The sequence below is a fragment of the Dioscorea cayenensis genome, chromosome 18, assembly GCF_009730915.1.
Source record: "Dioscorea cayenensis subsp. rotundata cultivar TDr96_F1 chromosome 18, TDr96_F1_v2_PseudoChromosome.rev07_lg8_w22 25.fasta, whole genome shotgun sequence".
Taxonomy (NCBI): Eukaryota; Viridiplantae; Streptophyta; class Magnoliopsida; order Dioscoreales; family Dioscoreaceae; genus Dioscorea; species Dioscorea cayenensis.
The window spans coordinates 21110530-21136448 of NC_052488.1; the positions used below are offsets into that span (position 1 = coordinate 21110530).

Sequence of the window (25919 nt, forward strand, 5' to 3'; positions counted from 1 at the left end):
TTCACTCGATATTTGTGGACCAATAAATCCTACTTCTAATGGAGGTAAAAGATATTTTTATTACTTTCAATCGATGATTATTCTCGGGAAAAACTTGGGTTTATTTTTACTCGAGAAATCGAAGCTTTTTAGTGCATTTAAGAGCTTCAAGGTATATGTTCAAAGTGAAACCCGAAGCCTATTAAAACAATTCATGACCGATCGTGGAGGAGAGTATCGCTCGAAAGACTTTGAAAAGTTTTTTTGTAATTATCATGGCATCCGAAGAGAGCTCACAGCCTTCCTATTCCCCAAAAACGAATGGTGTATCGGAAAGAAAAAAATCGAACCATCTTCAATATGAGATGCGAACCTTTGTTAACAAAGGGAGAATTCGAAGAATTTTTTTGGCCAAAAGCAGTGAATTGGAGCATTCATATCTTGAATAGAAGTCCCTACTTTTTGTCGTTCAAAAACAAAACACCGTAAAAAAGCATAGAGTGGAAGAAGACCAGCAGTAGATCACTTCAGAATTTTTGGTTGCATTGCATATGCACATATTCCAGATGAGAAAAGAAAGAAGCTTGATGATAAGGGCAAAAGTGTTTTTTTCTTGGGATTAGTGAAATATCCAAAGCTTTTTAAATTGTATGATCCATTAACAAAGAAAAATTGTGGTGAGTAGAGATGTTATTTTTTGATGAGGAGAGCACTTGGAATTTGGAGTGAGTCATGCACCTACTTCAATTATAATTAGTGATGAAGCCGAAGAAGAAGGAGAGCAGGTCCAACATCAAGAAATTTCAACTAATGAAGCCTCAATTACTACTAAACTTTCACAAACAAAGTAGCAGTAAACATCAACTAAATCCCCTATTACTCGTAGTCCTAAAAAAGGCCGGCTTGGATGGCAGATTATGAAGTAATGATTTCAACCAATCGAAGACCTTGCTACTCACTTTGCTTTTATTTTTCGGATTGTGATCCTTTATCTTTTTGAAGAAGCTATCCAACATTCAAAGTGGAAAAAGCTATGGATAATGAAATTGCATCCATTGAAAAAAATAAAAATATGGAATTGATCGAACTTCCCAAAGGGCAAAAACAATTGGTTTTAAAGTGGGTATACAAAACAAAATTAAACGAGAAATGTGAGATTGACAAGTATAAGGCACGATTGGTTGCAAAAGGTTATAAGCAAGAATTTGGTATAGATTATAAAGAGGTCTTTGCTCCAGTTGCAAGGCTTGACACTATCAGGCTTGTGGTTGCATTGGCGGCTCAAAATTCATGGTCGAGATTTCACTAGATGTAAAATCGGCCTTTCTACATGAAGAATTAGAAGAGCAGATATTTGTAGATCAACCTTTGGGTTATATTAAAGCAGTGGATGAGCATAAAGTGTATAAATTGAAAACAGCTCTCTATGAATTAAAGCAAGCTCCACCGGCATGGTATAGTCGCATAGAAGCTTATTTTTTAAAGAAAGAATTTCAAAAGTGCCACTATGAACATACAGTTTTTATGAAATTTGAAGCTGAAGGAAAGGTACTTATAGTATGCTTATATGTGGATGACTTAATCTACACCGGCAACGCCAAAGTGATAATTGAGCAGTTTAAGACTTCCATGATGATTGAATTTGATATGTCTGACCTTGGTTTAATGCATTACTTTATGGGTATAGAAGTTATCCAATCTTCTTCAGGTATTTTTATTTCTCAAAAAAGATATGTGCATAATATCCTGACCAGGTTTCGAATGCAAGATTGTAATCCGGTTTGTACTCCTGTTGAGACGGGTTTGAAGCTTGTTAAAAATTCAGAAGGAAACATGGTTAACAACACTTTTTACAAGCAAATTGTTGGAAGTTTGATGTATTTAACTGCAACAAGGCCCGACATTATGTTTGGTGTAAGTCTCATTAGTAGATTCATGGAAAATCCAAAAGAGGTGCATCTCATGGCTGCAAAACGAATTTTGCGATACTTACAAGGAACAATAGATTATGGAATATTGTACAAGAAAGGAGAGATATCAGAACTGATTGGATTTGCAGATAGTGATTATGCAGGAGATTTAGATGATCGGAAAAGCACATCCGGTTATGTATTTATGATGGGTTTTGGAGCTATCTCATGGTCATCAAAGAAGCAACATATTGTTACTATTTCCACAACTGAGGCTGAATTTGTAGCAGATGACAACATGTGCCTCTCAAGCAGTAGTGGTTAAGAAATATTCTGAAGAACTTCAATTAAAGCAAAAAGGTTCGACTCCAATATATTGCGATAATGAGTTCAACTATCAAGCTATCTAAGAATTCGAGTTTTTTCATGGAAGAAGCAAACATATTGACGTAAGATATCATTTCTTGCGAGATCTTACAAAGGATAAAATTATTGATCTCATCTACTGCAGAAGCAAAGATCAGATTGCTGATTTATTTACAAAGCCTCTCAAAATAGCTACTTTTCAGAAGCTCAGGGCATTGATCGGTGTATCGAGTATGAAAGCATTCATGCAAGAGAAATAACTTTAAACTTATGAGATAAACATAAGTTTAAGGGAGGGTGTTAAGATAATGATGTTTATTTTAGTTTGGTTAGGATATCTTTGATTTAAATATTTAAGTTAGTTGTGTGTTGATTAAAACTCAAATTAGTAGAGATTATCTTTTTGGAATTTTGTTTTTATAAAGGCTTCAATGATTATGAATAAAGTGTGCAGTTTTCTTCATCTCTTATTTTAAGTTATCAATATATACATCTATCTGACAATGAGGTCACACGGCACAACAATGCGATTAAATATTGTGACTAAACCCTTTGATAATAATAAAAAAAAAATGGAAACATGTAAAGTTAAACCTAAGCTTCAATCTCATCAAGCTTTGACTCGCCGATGATGCGTTGGTGGATGAATGTGAGGAAAACATGTGAATAAGATGACATTTGAGAATGAAAATACAACAGTGCAAAGGTGCACTTGTCCATTTCCTAGAGTGATATAATCCTGGATGTCGTTGTATTATATTCCAACCAATTTTTTTTTTTTATAAATACGATCAGCATAATTAATGACCAGTTGACATACATATCAAAAATGAATCGCTATAAACATTTTTTTTATAAATGCAAAAAACACAATTAATTAGTTCATGACGTCCAGTAGAAAATTGATCTCCATGAATGAGCACATTATATATATATATATATATATATTTGAAAAAGTGGATAGCACACTATATATATACATATATTTGAATAAAACGAGCACATTATATTCCCCTTCTCTTTAGTTTTAATTATATTCATGAATATTTTTCCTTTTTAGCCATCAAGAAATAGGAAAGAAAATTCAGTTATACATTGTCTTGTTAAGTGCATATAGGGGATGGCGATAATCGTCCGGGACACCTGGCCCGGTTTTGTCCGTCCGAATAAAAAGGGTTTGGACATAAGTTTGCAAATCGCGGGCCGGGTCCGGACATGGGACGGCTTGTCCGGATTTCGAAATCCGGGGCGGGTCCCGGACGTAGAAATTCGGACAATGCCCTTTTTAACCCCTAAAACTTTAAAAGCCTCACAACCCAGCCCATTTGTTTTAAAGTTTCATTCTTCAAAAAACTTTAAACATCTATTGTTTTTTCTATTAAGACTTAGATTTTTCTATAATTTGAGTTGAGTTTTGGATTATTAATGTTTTTTTTTACATTTAATGTGAATTAAATTATTTTTTGTATAATTTAATATTTGAGCGAACTTTAAAAATAACTTATAAATTCGGAAAAATTTTGAGACGTCCGAGACAACCCGGTTTTAAAATAAACCGGGTTTGGACATCTCAAGTTTGTCGGGATTTAAAACCCAGCAGGGTCCGGACACGAGTTTTTCTATTTATATTAGTAGTTGTCGGGGATCCCGGTTTTGTCCGGACCCGAATTTTTGCCAGCCCCTAAGTGCATATGATCATTATAAAAAAAAAACAAAAGATAAACAAATAGAGATTTATGCAATTCAACTACTCAGATTCATTGTTCTCGAGAATTGTTTAAATAATTGCAGATATTTTTATGATCTGCTATGAATTCATAAAGTACAAATTTAAATAAAATGAAATATAATGAGACACATGATTGGAAAACTATAAGCACGATTGAAAATATTTTGAAATACCACTTTCGCATTAGAATCATGGTAACTAGATCTCTTACTAAGTGAGAAATTTAAGTAATAAATTCTTTGTCACAATATTAATTGAAGTGAGTACCTTGTCCATTTTATTTAAAAAACATTAAGATGTTCATATAGTACACGCCCCCCCTTTTGTCAAATCACTTGGTGTTTGATAGAAGTTTTTTGTTTTTTGTTTTTTAAATAAACCATGATTATAAATGGGAGAAAAATGAGGATGACATCAAATCATCATACCCCTTATTCTATGTGCGATATACCTACCACAATGGGCGGAGCAAAGAGTCATGACCTTGTGAAAATAATTGTCAAAATCGCTAGTAATCACTAATCATAAATCAAAATTTTATTAAATTAAAAAAAAAAATAACTAGTGCGGATTATTGGAGAAATGTGGTGTTAAAAATGAAGGATCAATTCTTTTTTAATAATTAATTATAATTTTTAATTAATATTTATATTTTTTATATTGTTTTTTCTTTCAATTTCACAAATTCATTCTTTCTCTAACTACTACCTTATCTTTATATTCTACTTCATATCCATTTTCTCTTTGCAATTTTGGTTATTTTTTTCTCCATATTACATTTTCAAAAATAATCTTCAAAATGTTACCACTAGACACATACATATATGTATTCATTTTTTTTTAATTTTTGAACGTATGGTTGAAAGGAAAAGAGAGGCAACTACGTACTTATACATCACATCCATGGAAGCATGACGCAATCTAATTAATCTTAATGCCACTTAATTAGCTGATTAATCACCAATGGTTTCAGAAAGTTAGTAAGCATATGTGTTATTGTGGCCAGCCAAGGATTGCACCAAAGTATGGCCTTCATATCCACTCTGAACATTATCACTTAAAAAATAATAAACTAAATAAACTAAGAAAAACAAACGCCATAAAAACACGTGGAACAAGTATAAATAAATTGAGCCAAACTTAGAGGAAAAGGTGTTAATGTTTTTTAATTTCTTGTGTCCCATATCTCATGTGAGCTTCAAATAAAATCATGTTAAAATGGTAGAGACCTAACTCCACTTCCCTAATTTATTCATTAATTATATTAAAAAACATATTTGAGTTTAATTATTGTTGTTATATATGAATTATGGAGCTTGAGAGTTGGTAAGTAAGAGGGGGACCTCACTAGTGTTTTTATTTATGCTTGCCAGACTAGCCGTTGCATTTGAATTTTTATTATTTAGATAATAAAGGATTAGGTAATGGAATGGATGATGATCAATCCCACTTAATTTGCTTTTCTTCTTAAAACTCAAGCAATGGTTTATGATTCTTGGAACCACATCAAGAGCTTTTCTTCTTTCTTAATTAACATCACAATATTAAATAATTATATATATATATATATATATAACATATATAATCTTTATGCGGATGCTTTTTTTACATGTGACAAGCATAATATAATCAAGAGTTTACATATAAATTGAACATCGATCATTAAATTTGTGTACCTGACGGCATGAAAATTTGAGCTATGAATCTGCATAAATCATTGCGTTCAGTGGAATTTAAACCCAAATCCGTTAAATTTTTATATCAAAGTCTTTTACACTAGATTTATGCTAATAGATACAAAAATGTTTCTTTATTAATCCATGAGTCCATTGCTTTTTATTTTTTGAAAAATAAATAAATCATGAAATTTAACAAAAGGCCAGCGAAATTCATACGAGAAAAAGGTAGTTAAAATAAGTACCATTTAGATATATTTATGATTTATATTATCTTATATTAGAACTCACAGATCAAGTAATAAAATAGTGTGACATTAATTAAAAAAAATTAATGAACCAAACGAGGTTAATGTGCGCCATGATGCACCACAAGCCCTCGTGAGCCGGTGGGGTCAAGCGTGATCCACGGTGGGACTCATTTAACTTCCAAGATCACCTATAAATCACAAAACACCAACACTACAAAATCTCAAACCAAAAACCGCCACGTATACAAACAAGACAAATCCCTGTCAGTTGACCAACACTCAATCACTGCCACGACAAACCTGCACGCCCCCTCGTCCCGTCACAACTTCCATACAAAAGTAACACCGTGCCCTTCTCTCGGGAACTGCTCGAACTTTCATCAAATTCTCCCTCTCAAATTTAACCATAAAAAAATAAATAAATAAATAAATATATAAATATATATATAACTCTATCTAGTATTGCTTTGACAGTTTGACTCTCTGCATCTCTTCAGTCCCACTGAAAAAACACACAGTACTTTTATATGTACACTGTCCTCTCTCAAGCCCACCACCTTCTTCTTCTTCTTCTTCTTCTTCTTCTTATACTCTCACTCTCAACCCCTCCTTCTCTTCATCAATGGCTTCTTCTTCTTCTTCTTCTGTTCTTCTTCTCCAATGGCTTCTTCTCCTTTTCTTCATCTCATTCTCTCACTCCATGAACCAACAAAACCAACAAAACCAAACGTATATTATCTACATGAATCCTTCTCACAAAGCCTTCACATCATCCAACTCTAACTTCATGGTTTCAGTCTCACTTGCTCTCACTCTCACTCTCACCTTCCACTCATCTTGTCTACTCTTACTCTCCTCTTCTCCCAGCCTTTCTCTGCTCTCATCCCTGCTTCTCATCTCCAACTTCTTCTCTCTCACCCTTCTGTTCTTCATCTCCATCCTGATCCTTTTCTTAATCTTCATACCACTCGCTCTCCTGACTTTCTTGGTCTCCCTCACACTTCTCCTTCTTCTCCGGCAGCCAGTCTTGATGCCACTGACGTCATTGTTGCGGTTCTTGACACTGGCGTTTGGCCGGAATCCCCATCTTTCTCTGACTCCGGCCTCCCACCCATTCCTTCTCGCTGGCGCGGCCGCTGCGACGCCGGCGTAGACTTCTCCCCTAAACTTTGCAACCGTAAACTCATCGGCGCTCGTAGCTTCTCCCGCGGCTTCCACGCCAGTGGACGAGACAGCCAGAGAGAGTTCGAGAGCCCCCGGGACCGTGACGGGCATGGAACTCACACCGCAAGCACCGCCGCCGGTGCTCTGGTCGCGAATGCCAGCTTGTTGGGATACGCGAACGGGACGGCGCGTGGAATGGCGACCGGCGCTAGGGTTGCTGCTTATAAGGTTTGCTGGGCTTCTGGTTGTTTTGGTTCTGATATTCTCGCCGGCATTGTTGCCGCCGTTGAGGATGGTGTCGACGTGATCTCGCTCTCACTCGGAGGTGGAGCTGTGCCGTACTACCGTGATGTTATTGCCTCGGCGGCGTTCGCTGCCACTGCTGCCGGTGTGTTCGTCGCCGCTTCCGCTGGGAACTCCGGTCCTGAAATCGCTTCTCTCGCCAATGCAGCTCCTTGGCTCGCCACCGTCGGCGCTGGCACTCTCGACCGTGATTTCCCCGCTTCCGTTTCTCTTCTCAACTCGTTGGAGATCCAGGGTGTCTCTCTCTACGCCGGCCGTGGTCTGGGGAACGCGGTTCTCCCCCTCGTTTACGGTGGTGGCGCTGGGAGTAAGGGAAACAGCAACGCTAACTCCAGCCGGCTTTGCCTCGCCGGAGCTCTGGACCCCGCTCACGTCCGGGGAAAGGTGGTACTTTGCGACAGGGGAGTGAGCGCACGCGTGGAGAAGGGGTTGGTCGTGAAGCAAGCCGGCGGCGCCGGCATGGTGCTGGCCAACACCGAAGCAAGCGGAGAAGAGCTAGTGGCCGACAGCCATTTACTGCCGGCGGTGGCGGTTGGTCGGAGAGACGGCGACATCATCCGTCAATACGTTTTGAATGCTAAGAAACCGAAGGTTTCGTTGAGTTTCAAAGGGACAGTGCTCGGAGTGCGACCGTCGCCGGTGGTGGCCGCGTTCAGCTCTCGTGGCCCCTAACGTCGTCACGCCGGAGATTTTGAAGCCGGACTTCATTGGCCCCGGCGTTAACATCCTCGCCGGCTGGTCGGGATCCATCGGACCAACAGGCTTGGCCAAAGACACTCGCCGGACAGAGTTCAACATCATGTCTGGTAAGTTAGTTATTTCTTTTTCCATCCTCTGTTTTTTTATTTCTTAATTTAAATCTCTTCAATGTTTTGATGATTGATGGTATGCTTAATCTTCTTGTTAATGTTGTTAATTATGTTTATGCTTATTGTGTGCATGTGCAACCATGCCTTTCCACATCAGGGAATAATACTTGTTGAAGATAATCTAATCACATGCTTCCAATATTTACTATTCTGTTAATTACTACTTTTTTACTTTTAGTTTGATATTGAACTTTCATGCTCTGTTTTAATAGGCTGTCATTCAGTAATTGTATCTTCACTCACTTTGTTTTGGTGCATCAACTACATTATTGGCCATACTTGTTAATCTATTGATCATTTGTCTTGGTTTGTGCAGCAAGTGACCCGGTAATCATATTAGATCTATGATTTAGTATTCATGTCATCGCTTCATCCACTTGGTTCAGTACATCATGCTCTTTATAATTACATCAATTTCGATTCTTCATACATCTGTTAATTGTACTTCCTTGTTGATTCAATTTATGTATAGTCAAATTATCATATACTGCTATAACAGCTACAATTTAGCAGTGATAATTCTCAATAGTATAAGAGGAACATCAATCTCAATACTAGTACAATTCTACTTCTGTTTAGTTTACATTCTTCTCAGTTTTACTTGTTAATTATATATAATTTATCATCGAACAATCATACTTTGCTCTTAAGAGCTGTAATGTAGTAGTCGTGGTAGTTGTCTCTCCATCCACTTGTGTCGATACATGGAGCGTTTCCTAACTTACCAGTTAGATCTATAATTCTGTACCCGTTCTATTTCTTCATATGTTTTTGTCTGAATTGTTACTAGTTTCTGTTACCTGATATTTGGATACATTGTAATTTAAAATGCAACAGGGACATCAATGTCATGCCCACACATCAGTGGCCTTGCTGCATTACTCAAGGCTGCACATCCAAGTTGGAGTCCCAGTGCAATCAAGTCTGCTCTTATGACAACTGCATACACTGTTGATAACACTGGGTCCTCACTCCGTGATGCTGCCGATGGAACTCCCGCCACCCCATTGGCCTACGGTGCCGGCCATGTCGACCCTGAGAAAGCCCTGTCCCCCGGCCTCATATATGACCTTACCACTGATGACTACATTGCTTTCCTCTGCTCTCTTAATTACAGTATTGAACATGTCAAAGCTGTCACCAAGATGCCTAACATAACATGCTCACGCCGGTTATCAAGCCCCGGGAATCTCAATTATCCATCTTTCTCCGTTTTATTCAATCCGAAGTCACATAGAGTAGTGAAGTACACCAGAGAACTCACTAATGTCGATGAAAAAGGGTCTGTCTACAATGTGGATGTTACGGGACCGTCAAACGTACGGGTGATTGTTAAACCGACTAAGCTTGTTTTCAAGAACGTCGGGCAGAAGTTGAAGTATAGTATCACATTCGTATCAAAAAAAGGAGGCAGCACGACGAAGAAGAATATGGAGTTTGGTTGGCTCACTTGGAGTAACAAGCTGCACCTTGTTCGCAGTCCTATTGCTTATACATGGCAAACATTTCGACCAAAAATTCAGGTTTGATTTCTGACTCACTTTAATTTGTGATGAGTTTCTGCTTTGCCTGCTGCACATTGAGAATCAATGTGAAGAGCTTCTGTTTCTAAGAGAATTGAGTGCACTCTTTCACTCAATTGAGATAATTGCTTTATGGTTTGTGATTTCTGAACTCTTTTGTGTATGATTAATTACATGGGTGTGATCAGTAATTGTTTTCAAGAGAATCAAACTTGTATCTTGAAAAACTTGTCTTGCTGCTTCATTGTCCAACACTTCAAGCAATAGTTAAAGCAGTCAAAGTACATCTCTTTAAAATGGTTTCTTTTTCCAGGAATCTTGAGGTTAGGACCATTAGGTTTCTCCTTTGTGATAAAGTGAAAGATTTGATACTAGTTTTCAAAATGTATCCCAACTACTCCCCTACCCGCCTTGACATTATTAGTCACATTCAAATCTACAGTTAAAATTCAGTTTACTGAACTCCATCTACAGTAAAAATGTTTGTCTGTTTCTTGGAAGGGGCCTGCTTTGCTTGAATTTATTCTTTGTGTTTTTCTGATTGATTAAAACTCATAAATCAAAACTACGGAAAAGAAGCAAATATTCTCGTCACTTTTGGTAAAGTGATGCTGATTATGAAAATATTAATTCTGGCTTCAAAACTTCGCAACTTCTTCAACTTTAGACCACTGACATTATTGGAGCTCATGCAACTGCTGCTACAAAGTATAATTAATACTTTCAAGGAACCAAATTTCAAAGATGCTAATTTGAGCAGCCCCAATCAAATTATGAGATTTATATATATTCTTGCACTCCATTCCAATCTTTACTTAAGTTATCCACACTCAAAGGATTCCTCCAATAATTGCAACAACATATACATAAATAGACAAAGAAGCAAGCTCTCAAAACAGAGTAAACAGAGAGCCATGGGTGGTAACACTAATCTCAAGCCTATTGTTAGCAAGACATTCTGCTCATCTTCAGATATCATGTTGATGGTGAGAAAGAGACCTCAGGTCATTAATGGTGGTGGCTTCGTCGTCATGAACTTAAGCCAGAAGGTTGTTTTCTCAGTAGATGGTTGTGGAATTATTGGTTCCAAGGGAGAGTTGATTGTTAGAGATGGAGATGGATCATCAACTCTCTTCATCCATAAAAAGGTACATATATATATATATGTTCTTTTCAAGGTTAAGATTTAATGTTCATTTAAAAGTTCATAATTTAATAACGATTCTTTGAATTCTCAGGGAGGTATAGTGCAAGCACTGAGCTTTGAGAAGAAATGGAGAGGTTACTCAATGGGGTATGAAGGAACACCAAACAAACCAGTGTTTATCTTGAGAGAACAACCAAGATCATGCATTGCAGTGAACAGTGTGATCAAGGTTTTAATTGAACCAAAAGAACACAACATAAAACTGGGACTATGAAGTTAGAGGATCATTCATGGACAAGTCTTGTACCATTAATGATCGAAGAGGCGATGTCATTGCAGAGGTAATTAAACACAAGCAATGCATGCAAGCATGCAAATGCAATTTTATATACGTGGAAAAGATAGTGATTTTGGACGTGAATTTTAATTGGGTTTAAGTTTTCATGCAGGTTGGTGTGAAGGAGTTGATGAATAGCAAGGACTTATACTATGTGTTAGTGAAAGCAGGCTATGATCAAGCCTTTGTTGTTGGTGTTATTGCTGTTCTTGATAACATTCATGGGGAGTCCACTAGGTGCTAATTGTATAATTAATCAAGTGGTCTTTGCTAATTAGCTTTCTTTGTGATTGTTTTTAGAATAAATCACGCCAAGGATTAACGTAGAAGAGTTTGGTAATTTGACAGTTTGTAACTTTAATTGATGTTTAAATTGTTGGGTTTTGTTGTAATTAATCTTTTATCATGTGAATCAATGATTGAGTGCTTATCTTAATTATTAATTAGTGGATGTTTGCTTAGAAGGAAATTAAAATTCATGTGTTAATTAATGTTCGGGACTTGGAAAGATAAGAATAAAGAGAGAACTCTGATGCTGGGTTTAAAAAATTCCTCACGGTTCTAATTTCTAAGGACTTTATCACAATTACAAACGTGTCATATTCATGCATGAACGTGCTTTAATTTGTTAAGGAATCACTTGCATGCATGCATTGCAAACTATATAAAATTTTGGATATGCATAACTATTTTCCTTTATTATATTATTATTATTATTATTATTATTATTATTATTATTTTGATAAATGGACAAACCACCACATATTATACATTAAAAAAAAAGGACAACCCACTTATTTTAACCATTGTTGGAGGAAGTTAATTGCTTAACCTCTCACTCGGCTGGGAAAAAAATAATTATTAAAAAAAAGACGAAAAAGTAATTGATTGCAATGAATTTTTTAATTATAGTTAAGAAAAATTCAAATTTAAGTGAAATTTATTTATTTCTATTTGAGAAATGTGAATCTATAAAATTAAATTTGTCTATATCTCAAAATGGCAAGAATATAATTTTGGCAAAGATTTTTGTCCCACTTCAGTGATATGTTTTGACTTATTTTCGCTAACGACGTTTTATCCACTTTTTAAGCATATAATGCTATTTAGGCAAAAAGTTATTGCTAAATTCCAATAAGAAGGAGCCAAATTTCTTTATGTAATATGGCAAGCCATGAAAGGCTTCATAATACAAGCGCACTTCATTTTCTTTGAATTTGTGGGGTTCCATGCCTGCCACTAGACAAATGAAAATATACATATGAATCAGAACCAAACTTTCTCTTTATCATTTCAGTCCAAAGACTATGAAATTTCATAGTGAGTTCTTTGATTAATATTTAAGAAGAGAACATTTAAACAAAGAAAAAAATAATCAAAGAATAAAGTAAGTAATAAGTGATGTGTTAAATAAATATAAATTCAGAATAGAGGTTGCAATTAAGTTTCGTTTGAAAGAAAATGAAAATCTTTAGGTCCTTACATAACCTCTTGGGTCAAGAAGTTTGGTATGATCCTCTAGTTGAAAAACTAACATTATTAATGAGACCCTACCAAAGTACCCATAATAATAATAATAAATAAGGTGGGGTGGGAACACGCCCCACAAAGTGTCAATGCATCTTAATTACATAGAAAAAAAATAATGTTTTTTCCTCTGTTGATTTTTTTCTTTTTTTCTTTTTTTATAGACTTGTATGAAGTAAACCATTAGTCTTTAATTGTGTTTTATGTTAAATGAAATCAAGTGGGCAAATGAGAATCAGCTGCCGTAGTGGAAGTCATGTCACAGATGTTGATTCAATTCAATAAAGTGTTAATTTTTATATTATGTTTTACAGGTGAAATGACCAAGAGGACCTTGACTATTTTTACAAGGCCCTCCCTCTAGATCCCTAGAAATTTGTTGGTGCCTAATAAATAACTAATCCTTTGGGAAAATATAAGTTTAAATTTACTTTTTTTATACTCATTATAAATATTTTTTTCAAATTTTTTTTTTCTCCCAACTCATGGCGGATCTTTTTCATTCATAGGATGCTTGCATTGGGCCAGAGCAAGTTTATATCCTTTTTCCAATTAGTTAGTGCCAGACTGGTTAAATTTGTCTAGTTTAGTGAACTTTTGGCCACAAAAAGTTTGTTTATAGTCTAAACAAGTTTTTAAAAATTATTACTGAGAGAGCTTGTCTTGCTTGTTGTTTTTGTTTAAATGAAAGTTTTTCTTTTTGTAAAAAAAGAAAAAAATTGTCTGAGTAAAAAAGTGTCTAGCTTTTTGTTAAAAGAAAGTATTTGGTTAAAAAAGTTTGTCTAACCTGTTATGTTAAAAAGAGTTTGTATGGCTTTGTAAAGAGAATTTATTTGGTATTTTTATATTTTTTAAAAAAAAGTTTATCTACTTGTGAAAGGTCACTAAATTAAGATGAACTTATCTAAATCACATATAAGTTTTTTGTGCCTAAAAGAACTTATTTTAATTAGGTGAGCTTTAATGAGGCCAACAAAACACGCGATAGTGATTAAATGGAAGATAAAGACCGAAAGGGTAAAAAAATATTTTTAAAAATAAATTTTTAAAAAAATAAATAACCAGGGGCTAAAATGGTAGTTCATCTTTTCAAAGCTCTCATCCACTATATGCGATATTCACATGACCTATATGGGTCCATCTCCAGCGTTCACATGACCCAAGTCCTTTAAAATATCAACCATAATTGGGAAAATGCACTTGTTTTTCTATAGTTCTAAATTTAACAAACATGTAGTTTCCAGTCCATGACTAAAAATCAAATTATAAAATTATTAGGGTTTTTTCAAACTAACTCTTACTTTTAATAATATTGTCCAAATGACTCTATGGTCATTTTATTTGGCAAAATGGCCTTGGGGCCATCCCATCAATACCTAGTAGCACCTATGTTCTTATTGTGTTATGATTGGGCAATTTTTTTTTGATAAAATTCTATTTTTTATATTTTAACCTCTCATCTCTTTTATAATTATTTAAATAGTTTATTTGTGGTTTTTTAAACCATTTTTTTTAAAAAATATTTGAAATTAAAATTATTATTATTATTAATATGAGATTTATTAAAACAGAAATTATTTTAAATTTTTTATTAATATCTTAATTATTATTATTAGAGTGATAATTAATGAAGTATTAATTATTTAAAATTATTTTTATTATTATCAGTAAAATATTATTATTATAATAAAAATTATTTTAAATTATTTTATTGATAAAATCATATCATGACTTTTTGACCAAAGCGCGTTAACCGGTGAACGACGCGCGATGTCCCACTTGGTTGGGTGTGCCGGGGGCCGCATGCGGCGCTCCCCATTGTTCGGGACATGGCATGTCTTGGTGACTGTCGGTGAGTCACCCAGACCCGAGCGACAGCTGCCACGCTCGTGATTGCAACAATTATTCCTCGACTACCGGTTTTGTTGGATTTGATGAAACTCGAGTTTCATGTAGTATCAAGTGGTTCCATTATAATAATAATATTTTAATAATAATAATAATAATAATAATAATTTTAAATAATTAATACTTCATTAATTATCACTCTAATAATAATCAAAATATTTATAAAAAAATTTTAAAATAATTTCTATTTTAATAAATCTGATGTTAATAAGAATAATTTTAATTTCAAATAATGTTTTTTATTTTAATAAAAAAATTTAAAAAAAATTGGGTGAAAAATCACAAATAAACTTTTTTTAAAAATTATAATTAAAAAAATGAGGGAATTAAAAATAATAAACAAAAATAGAGTTTTTTAAAAAAGTACCCATATGTTGACTGATTGATGTGGAGGTTCTAGGACCATTTTGACAAATAAAATGGTTCTAGGGACCATTTAGATAATATTATTAAAAAAATTAATTTGAGAAAAAGCCCAAATTATTACATCAAAAGAAAATTAACTACAGTACGTTAGCTTAAAAAAAAATATTTCAGAAACTAAAATAAAAAGACAAGAAAAAAAAAACAAACAAATGTGTTTCACGAATTAGTCCCCAAAACACACCTATTAATCAGCACTACATAATTACTCACTCATCCCTCATCTTTTCACAAACAAAAATCAAACATTGACTAAGACTTGAATAGTCAAAGTCTCCTTCCACACCATGAAACCCCATGACAACTTCCCCTACTTTTCAAAAGAAATACCTATACATTCACATACACACACAAATAATTAAAAAATAAATAAATAAATAAAATGCATCTTCTTCACCTATATATATATATATATCCCCATCTCCACTCTGAACTTCAAACTTCAAAGCATAAAACAAACCTACACCTTCATACAATGGAAGCCTCACCATTGATAACCTACACCCTTATCATCCTAACAACCCTGACACTCATCATCATCAAACTCTCCGGCAAACCTCGCCGGAAACTCAACCTCCCTCCAGGTCCCAAGCCATGGCCAATCATCGGAAATCTCAACCTCATCGGTGAACTACCTCACCGTTCAATCCACCAACTCTCCCAAACCTATGGGCCCATCATGCAACTCAAGTTTGGATCATTCCCAGTAGTTGTAGGCTCTTCTGTTGACATGGCCAAAGCCTTCTTAAAGACACAAGATGTCACCTTCGCCTCCCGGCCAAAAACCGCCGCCGGAAAACACACAACGTATAACTACTCCGACATCACTTGGTCCCCTTACGGTCCATACTGGCGCCAAGCTCGCAAGATGTGCATCATGGAGCTCTTTAGTGCTAAAAGGTTGGACTCTTATGAATACATAAGAAATCAAGAACTGAAAAGCCTACTTCATGATCTTTATGACAAGAGTCTTATGGTTATAAGTCTAAAAGATCATCTTTCTACATTGAGTCTTAATGTTATTAGTAGGATGGTTCTTGGGAGGAAAGTACACTGATGATCAGGAGTCTGACAATTCTATTGTTACTCCTGAAGAGTTTAAGAAGATGCTTGATGAGTTGTTTCTTTTGAGTGGGGTTTTGAATATTGGGGACTCTATTCCTTGGCTTGATTTCTTGGATTTGCAAGGGTATGTAAAGAGGATGAAGAAGTTGAGTAAGAAGTTTGATAAATTTCTTGAGCATGTTTTGGATGAGCATAATGAGAGGATGGTGAGTGAAGGTGAGAATTTTGTGGCTAAGGATATGGTTGATGTTCTTCTTCAGCTTGCTGCTGATCCTAATCTGGAGGTCAAGCTTAGCAGAGATGGTGTCAAGGCTTTCACTCAGGTAATTATATATTTACTTCTTTTTTTTTACTTTTTATTTCGTTAATTGCTTGTTGATTTGGTGATTTGTTGACATCAATGTTTCTTGTCTTTTGACTAAGCGACAATGATTTCGTGTTCCAGCATTAAATACTGATGTGTTGTTATATCAAATCTTCCTTTTTTATAGATAAAAATTAGTAAATTACAGTTAAATAAAATATAATAGTGGGTTAACTTTATTCTATTATTTATTTTGTTTCAATACTGTTTTTTTAGTCATGGATTGGTTAATGTTTTTAAATGATTGTGTTCATCTGTCGTGTTGAATTAGGACTGTGTACAATTATGACTTTCATGAGGATTCTTTATGGATGCCGTTGTCCGATTCTTCTGCTTATTTGTAAATATAATTTGATAATATAAATATATACAATTTAACATTAACTTGCGTGAACTATTTGAGATCAGTGAATTTTTATAAGTTACATAATAATTTTGATTAAAATTCAGGACTTGATTGCCGGAGGAACAGAGAGTTCAGCCGTGACAGTAGAATGGGCCATGTCAGAGCTACTTAAACAACCACACATTTTTGAAAAAGCAACAGAAGAATTAGATCAAGTCATCGGAAATGATCGATGGGTCGATGAAAAAGACATACCAAATTTACCATACATAGAAGCCATTGTAAAAGAAACAATGCGAATGCACCCGGTGGCACCAATGCTCGTCCCGCGGCTCTCGCGGGAAGATAGTACCATCGATGGCTATGATATTCCGGCCGGCACTCGGATCTTGGTTAATGTTTGGACAATTGGTCGTGATCCGACTATTTGGGAAGCTCCCAATGAGTTCAAACCAGAGAGATTCATCGGTAAAGCTATCGATGTAAAAGGTAATAATTTTGAGTTACTACCTTTTGGTGCTGGTCGGAGGATGTGTCCTGGTTATAGTCTCGGACTCAAGGTCATACAAGTGAGTCTGGCTAACCTGCTTCATGGGTTCAAATGGAAGTTACCTCATGGGATGAAGGCTGAGGATTTGAACATGGATGAGATCTTTGGCCTTTCTACACCTCGCAAGGTCCTTCTTGAGGTTGTGCTTGAACCACGTCTTCCTTCCCATGTTTACAATGTTTGATGTTGTTTGCTTATCATTATCTTAAGTTGTGATGTTTATGTTTGAGGTTGTGGGAAAAATAAGACATTGTTAATTGTGTGTTTTTATTAGTGCTTAGATGAATTGATCTAAGGTTGTATGAAAGGTTTTACTACTAGGTTTTACTCATATATGTAATATTAACTACTTGCTGTTTAAATGAATAAAAGAGTCTTTCTTACTTTTTCAAGTTTTTGTTGTGGTCAGAAAAGTTTTTCTTTTACTTTATGATTATGGAATTTTAATTGGTGTAATTTATAATAGCAAGACCTAAGTGAATTAAATTTTTAGAATAAATCATCTCTACAATAAAAGTGTGTGATAGTTTATTTTTGTTCCATGTAAAAATTTGAATGAATAGGATATTAATATTTTTTTATTAAAGAGGTGGGTTCAAATCTTATTTTATATATAATGAGGATATAAGTGTATTGAGATATAAATTTCATATTTGAACACACACTTTAATTTGTTAATTTAATTTAAAAAAATTATTTGTTTAATTTTAAAAAAATTGAGGGTTCTTGATTTATTTCAAAAAATTCAAAATAAATAAATAAATTATATGGCACCCTCTCTGACCCACTCCGTGGGACCCACTCTGGAATTATTAACAAGAGTTTTGTTATATGATTTTTTTTTTTGTATTAATGAAAAGATGCGCAAAAATTTATTTACGTCATCATAATACCATGCTAGTCACAAAGATTGGATGAACGCTATACTTTCATTCAAGGACAATTAACTTTCATTATCATCATGGGGTACACCCTTTATTAATTTTGTCTTCGTCACCAATGACTGGGATGAAAACAAACTTAAATGGCAATTTTTCCCTTTTTTAACAGCAGGTGCAACAGGTGCATATGATTACGTGTGGTCTCAAGTTTAAGTCACTCGAATTATAATTTTGGGAGTTATGTGTGAAGAATATTTTTTTGTTCTCTCTTTTAAAAATTACATTATGGGGTTATTCATAGATGAAGATTCGTATAAATATGTCTAATAGTGTCATGTCAAAATAGTAATATAATACCAAAATGCTAGACACAGACACGACATGATACAATTATTAATCTTGTCTGATTTTCTAAATACATACACGACCTATATATAAAACATGTAACATGATACGACCTGCTTAAGCCACTTAACCCACTTAATCTATAATTGGGTCATGTATTGGGTTGTAAAACATGATACAACCCATTTAACTCTTTTTTACAAGAAATTTATAAACTAATAATGGCAACAAACTTGAATTAAATCCAAAATATATTAGTTTAAAATCTAACACTTATATATCAATATTTAGATACTTAAGTCCAACCTGCATGAATACTTAAATATCTAGAATCCAATATATATATATATATATATATGCATATATGATATAATTACTTTTTTACCCATATATTCGTATTAATCGTGCTTTACACGGGTTGACACAATTATGACGCGAAACCGTTTAATTTAAATGTGTCTTAATTGTGTTGACATGTTTACTACATGAACCCATTTATATTAAACCCATATAAATTTTAAACTGTATCGTGTAGTGTTGTGTAATCATATTAGTACTCATTTTATCACCCATAGTTATTCCTAGAAGATTAGTCAAGATATTATAAATGGTGCATTTTCATACATGTTTGTTTTTTGCTTTGCCGTTGATTGATTTTGTATATATATATATATATATATAGGTTAAACACGTAATATACATACAGACATTCAAATTAAATTTAGTATATAAGGATAATGAGATAATCCCTTTTTGCATCCTTATCAACTAAATTAAGTTACTTCATTTTTAAAAAAATCACGCACACAAACACAATAGTGAAGCGAAAGATTAGATAGTGGGACTTAGACACAAAATTAGAGACAAAACTGCCTCAAAAAGTAAAAATATTAATCAATTATAAAAAAACAAATACAAGAAAAGGATTTTTTTGTCAATTACCAATAAAATTTACATTAGTTTATTCTCTCCAAAACATACAAACCATCTTGATAATATATACTCTGGTTTTATTCTTCAACTCGAAAAATGATTATTAAATTATAATTATTTTTTTATTGGTATTAAATAGGGACAAATGAAAATATTAAAATAATGGTTATAATTTAGATATATTTGACTTAGAATATTTGCAAATATTAGATTTAAAAATATTAAAACGAACTATAAAATGGTGGAGAAGATTCATTAAACTTAAAACATAAAATAAATGAAGATTAAAAGTGAAAAGAAAACAGTAAGGAATGGTGAAGTGTTGTTAATTTTTTCTATTTTGAGTTAACTCAAAAAATTGTAATTAAATAAATAATTAAATTAAATTAATTAAAAGAAGAAGAAGTAGGGTAACCACCGGCTAATCAAGCTGTCTATGATAGTCACCTGCATCAGAGTATTGTTACAATCCTATTCATATATTGTTTCTATCTAAGTACTGTTTAAAAAGGGTTTAGTAAGTCCTTTGTGGGAGATATTATCTCTCTCCTCTTCATGATTATATGACAAAAATTATTAAATAGTTTGATTTTGTTAAGAATATATATCATAAATATATAGAGAGTAATAAGAATAGAGACCCAGAATATTTACCAAAAATCCTTTTCTTCTTCTTCTTCTTCCCTCTTCTTTATTTCTCTCTTTTCTTTCTCTTCTCTATATCCAATTTACAAATAAATGGGGGTATTTATAGGGTTACAAAAAGTTGAATGAGCGGCCGGGATCGATTTGATCCAGCGGTCCAAAATACCTCGGGTTGGTGGAATAATAGCGATCTCGAGTCGATTGCTACTGTGTTGCGCGTCATTGCTCACGATGAAGTTATGCACTTTCTACGGTAATATTACTACGGTGGCATCCATTAAAATATTTGTTTATAACACTCCCCCTTGGATGCCTACGACCAAAGGATATGCCTCGTTAAAACCTTGCTAGGAAAAACCCAGTGGGATAAAAACCTAGCTAAGGAAAAAGAGTACACTATCCTTGGTACATTTGAGTATTATTGCCTCATTAAAAACCTTGCCTCGAAAAAACCCATTGGGATAAAAACCTTGGCGAAGGGAAAAAGAGTGCAGTCTCCCCCTCAAATAAATAACTTTTAACTCATATCAAAAGTACTTACATCCTTAAGTCTTCTCATCCCGATTTTGTATATAAGTCTTTTGGTGAATGCACTTAGGAAGTGATTTTTGTGAATAGATCATCTTGATTCTCACCTGGATTGAATCTTTTTGAACTTCTATAAGCCTTCTTTTCCGGAGATCATGAGTGTAGAAAAAAATTTTTGGTGATATATGTTTAGATTACATCACCTTTTAATATAACCTCCTTGTATTTTGAGAAATACAAGCATTGTTGTCTTCATAAATTACCGTAGCATTTGTTATTCTTGATGGTAATTTTGCGGGATGATTTCATATATGCCCAATCATAGATCGTAACCATTGGCATTCACGACTTGCTTCATGGAGAGCTATAATTTCGAGCATGATTTCGATGAAGTAGACTGTAAGAGTTTGTTTTTGTGGAACGCCTATGAGATAGCTGCACTATCTGTAAGAAAAACATGTATCCGATCCCGAGATACGCCCTTTTATGAGGATCGACGGATACCCAAAGCATCGTCAAAAGCTCTGTGAGGTTGGATGAAGATTCTGTCGATAGAATAAACCCTAGATCCCGTAGTTCCTCGTAAATAACGTAGCACATCTTTTTACTCCTTTCCGGTGTCTTGGCGTCGCGTGTAGAACCCGTATCTCGCTAGAAGATTTACTGCAAAGCTATATCTCGGTGCGAGTATTATTTGCAAGGTACATTAATGCATCGATTGTACTTAAATATGGAGTTTCCGGACCAAGAATGATCTCTCCTTCTTCCGGTGGTGAAATGGATCTTCTCGAACATCAAGAGTTCGGACGACCATAGGGCGTACTTTCGAGTGGATAAGCCTTCTCCATATTGAATCTCTTGACGACCTTTTTCCGATATAGGGTTGACTGATGCACGAAATATTCCCGAGGATAAATGCTCGATTTGTATACCTAGGGCGAATTTGGTCTTTCCCAAATCTTTCATTTCAAATTCTTTTTCTTAGATATGATCTGCGATTACTGATTTCGTGAGGAGTACCTACTGAGATTTAAATCATCCACATATCGCTATCACAACAAAAACCGTTAGTATAACTTTTTTAATAAACACACATGGACATATACTCATCATTTTGGTACCCTTCTTTTTATAAGATATTCATCTGAGACGGTTATACCACATCCGTCAGCATTGTTTTTAACTCATAAAAGAGATCTCTGTAATTTAATAGAGTATAAATGATGATTATTTATAATATTTGTTTTTCTATATCCTTCGAGGATTTACATATATATGTCATTTTCAAGTAATCCATACAGATATGCTGTGACAACATCCATCAACTGCATATCTAATTTATTACTCACTTTGCCGTGGCAATTAAAAAAATCGAAAAGTAATTCCATCCATTCACGGAGAATATGTCTCTTCATAATCAATTCCGGGCGTTTGAGAAAAACCTTGAGCAACCAGGTCTTGCTTTTAGTATCTTATAATTTGATTATTTTTCATTCCTTTTTCTAACGAACACCCATTTATAACCGATTTGGTTTTTATCCCTTACAGTGTTGGCACTATCTCGGTCCAAACACCTCACGTTTTGATAGGGAATTTAGCTCAGCTCGGATAGCTTCTTTTCCATTTTTGGCCAATCATTTCTTTTGTCGACATTCTTCGATAGATCGTGGCTCTGGATCATTATTAGTATTTATTTCTATATCTCGTAGCCACATCTGTAGATGAATATATCATTTATTTCGGTCTCATGCCGATTCGATCTTTGACCATCATCTACATAGCAAATTGAATTTTTCAACATTTTCGAAATATCATCCCCCATTGACTCTTCATTAACTTGTTTACGAGGGTTTTATAATTTCCTCTCCCTTTTCATAGGGGAGATCCTTCTCTTTATTTTTACGCTTCCTTTTTCTAGGAGTCTGAATCTTTAGCATCAATTGGTCTTCCACGTTTTTGTCGTGGTTTATTTTCTACTTGATTTTCTTTTCAATGGATTCTTAGGAATCTCAATTCTTGCAGGAGCATTGGCAGCTGGTATATATGATTTGGTTACCGGTTTTGTATCGATGAATGCATCGAGTATTTCATTTGCAATATTTTGCAATTTAATGATCCTTTGAACTTCAAGTTCACATTCATTTGTGCGAGGATCATATGTATGTAATCTTGATGCATTCCAATCAATTTCTTTTGGCTCATTTTGAGTAATCATTTCTCCCCTAATGCAGGGGAAGAGCAGTTCATCGAAAATGACAATCTGCTAAATCTTGCAGATAAATACATCCCCATTAATGGTTCTAAATATCAGTATAATTGAAGGGGAATCATAACCAACATATATACCAAGTCCGCGTTATGGACCCATTTTTTAGTACGATTTGGTGGTGGTATTGGCACATACATCTGACATGACCAAATATTCTTATATATGAAATATCGGGACTCTTTACCCATAATGAGTTGGTGTGGTGAATATGTATTACATGCGTTAGGGTCGGATCCAGTATAAAGGCTGCAGCATGCAAAATAGCATGACCCCACGCACTTGTAGGCGCTTCGTCCTTAATAACATCGATCGGCAATAATCTGGAGTCTTTTAATTAATGACTCGCAACCCATTTTGGGTACGTATACGAGCTCTTGGATGCTCAACATGTATTCCAATCGCCATACGATAATCATAAAATGATTTTTGATGAAAAATTCACCAGAGATTATCAAGACTGAATTGTCTTTATGGGATAATCTGGAAATTGTGCTTTAAGCCCCGATAATTTGTGCCAATAACCTTGCAAATGCTACATTCCTCGTAGGCAGTGAAACATGGGACCATCTAGTCGATGCGATCGATTAAAACCATAAAATACCTAAATGGTCCACATGATCGGATGTATTGGTCCACAAATGTCTCCTTGTATTCTTTCTGAAAAATTTAGGAGATTCACGATCACCTTTGTTATAGAAGGTCGGTTATTAGCTTTCCCACTCGAACATCTCTGAACATGCATATTCATTATGTGTTAGGATTTTTATAATCCTTCAGCTGGGTGTCCATGAGAACTAGTAATAATCCCGCATGCAACATAATAGCACCCTGGATGTCCAAGTCTTTCATGCCATATTTTTAAATATCTCGAGTCATTAACCTTCCGGGTTAATCACCGTATGTGATTCCATCACTTTAATACGTGTAAAATATAATCCTGAGGATATACAGGAAAGCTTTCAAGTACACGCTTTTGGCATGAAATAACTATGTAATATAAAGATATTCTTTTCCTTCCTTATCAACCGCCTCTAAATGATATCCATTATGACGTATATCTTTAAAAGCTTAAAAGGTTCCTCCTAGACTTAGGGGAATAGAGAGCATTTTTCATCCGCAAGGATGTCCCATTTAGCAACATCAATGCTCGCTTCTCAGAACCTTCAACCAGGTCTGATGACCCTGCTATTGTGGTTATACATGCCTTTCTCATTGATAAGGATATAAAATATATTTTTCTTGTCAAAATAGTATGCCTTGTCCCGCAATCAATAATGCATTCATCATCAGCCATATTCTAACAAAACAGAAGAAAAACATAATTTAATAAAACATAAAGACATATTACATATTAGTCTATAAGGAAATCTGACATATCTAAATATGTATTTTCAGTTACATTTAAATTATTTATAGAATTATTCTCTATTTGATCAACTATGGGGTTGTCAGCAAAATTTGTCTCAATATCTTTACCTTTCTTATTTTTAAGTGATTCTTGGTAAAGATTGACAAAATGTTTAGGGGTCCTGCAAATTCTGGACCAATGACCTTCCAGGCCACAACGATAGCAGGTATCTTTCTTTGTTTCTGACCCCACCTTGTGGCTTTGTTGCTTTTGTTGATGTACATCAATTCTGTTATCGCGTGGTCCGATATTATTTCTGCCCCCACCACGATCAGCGTAGTCCTCGACCACCATAATTTCCTCGTCCCACCGCGGTTTTTAAAACTAGCACCGCCGACCACGCCATCTTCTTTGCCCAAAAATTAATTTCGCGGCAGGTGCGCGATCCGGATGGTCGAGATCGATGATTCTGCATCAACAATTCATTGTTTTGCTCCGCCACGAGGAGACAAGAAATTAATTCGTAGAATTTTGTAAAAATTCTTTTTCTATATTGTTGTTGTAATATAACATTTCGTCAGTGAAATGTCGTGAAATGTTTTTCGAGCATCATTCCTTCTCACACATCGCTTTCTCCGCAGGACGAAAGTCATCGAAACAATTTTTAAATAGCTCGGAATTATATTCTCGCACGCTTTTTAAAAATCTCAAACCCCGAGACTTGACCAATCATTGCGTGCTTTTAGGCAAGTAGACCATTCCGAGATGTTCAAATCTCTCTTCGTGGATAACCACAATTCCTCGTGGATCCTCAATGGTCAAATATTCATTTTTTTCGTGCCATCATCAATATGATGCCTTATAAATATTAAGGCCTTCGCCTTATTGTCACTGGGCTCATTGTTATTAGCCTCAATAGTTTTACTCAGGTTTCTTGCTTTCAGATGGAGCTTGATATCGAGGCTCCAAGATATATAATTGCTCCCTGAGATTTGAAGGGCCTCGAATTCTCTTTTTGCAATATTTGTCATTTTCTCTTCAAAATAATAATACAGCATGTAATTAGAATAGAGAGTACAAAATAAAATATAAAGCATTTATGCTGTTCATATATACGGACTGTTCATGTACGATACTATTCATGTATACTGATCGTTTCATACATCGCAATTATCAAGAAGATTGGGAATTAAAAATTTGTTTGAAAGTGATTATAAGTTAAAATGGAAGAAGAAGTAAAAAGATAAGGGAGAGAAGAAAGTAGGGGCCGATGAAGAAAGGCCGGCTACGGAGAAATCCGAAAAAACAATGCAAGGAGGAGGGCCGACTGGGGAAGAGAGGACAGGGCTGCAGAGAAGAGAAAGGGCTCGGAGGTTCGCGGTGGAGTTTTTTACCGATTGCTCGGATCCGAGGTTTACCATGGCGCACTTGGGGAAGATTATACCGTAAGATTTGGATTTGATAGTAAACCCTCATCTGTAATAATAATATTATTATTTTTTTCTTGTTTATTTTTAAAAGTAATGGTAATAT

General features: G+C 34.7%; 3 protein-coding genes across 3 annotated transcripts; all 3 read left to right on the plus strand.

Annotated features, from left to right (window-relative positions):
- The first annotated feature begins 6403 nt into the window (after positions 1-6403).
- On the plus strand, positions 6404-10258 carry LOC120281595 (subtilisin-like protease SBT1.8). The gene is given in 5 exon segments (XM_039288275.1): positions 6404-6673; positions 6675-6771; positions 6773-8044; positions 8046-8184; positions 9085-10258. Coding segments are annotated over 5 exon segments (2340 nt in total). The 5' UTR covers positions 6404-6533; the 3' UTR covers positions 9777-10258.
- Positions 10259-10640: 382 nt separating this feature from the next.
- Positions 10641-11723, plus strand: LOC120282430 (protein LURP-one-related 6-like). Its single transcript, XM_039289242.1, is given in 4 exon segments — positions 10641-10918; positions 11009-11164; positions 11166-11258; positions 11367-11723. Coding segments are annotated over 4 exon segments (615 nt in total). The 5' UTR covers positions 10641-10684; the 3' UTR covers positions 11499-11723.
- A 3799-nt stretch (positions 11724-15522) lies between these two features.
- On the plus strand, positions 15523-17829 carry LOC120282443 (trimethyltridecatetraene synthase-like). Its single transcript, XM_039289262.1, is given in 3 exon segments — positions 15523-16157; positions 16159-16500; positions 16992-17829. Coding segments are annotated over 3 exon segments (1542 nt in total). The 5' UTR covers positions 15523-15587; the 3' UTR covers positions 17622-17829.
- The last annotated feature ends 8090 nt before the right edge of the window (positions 17830-25919 follow it).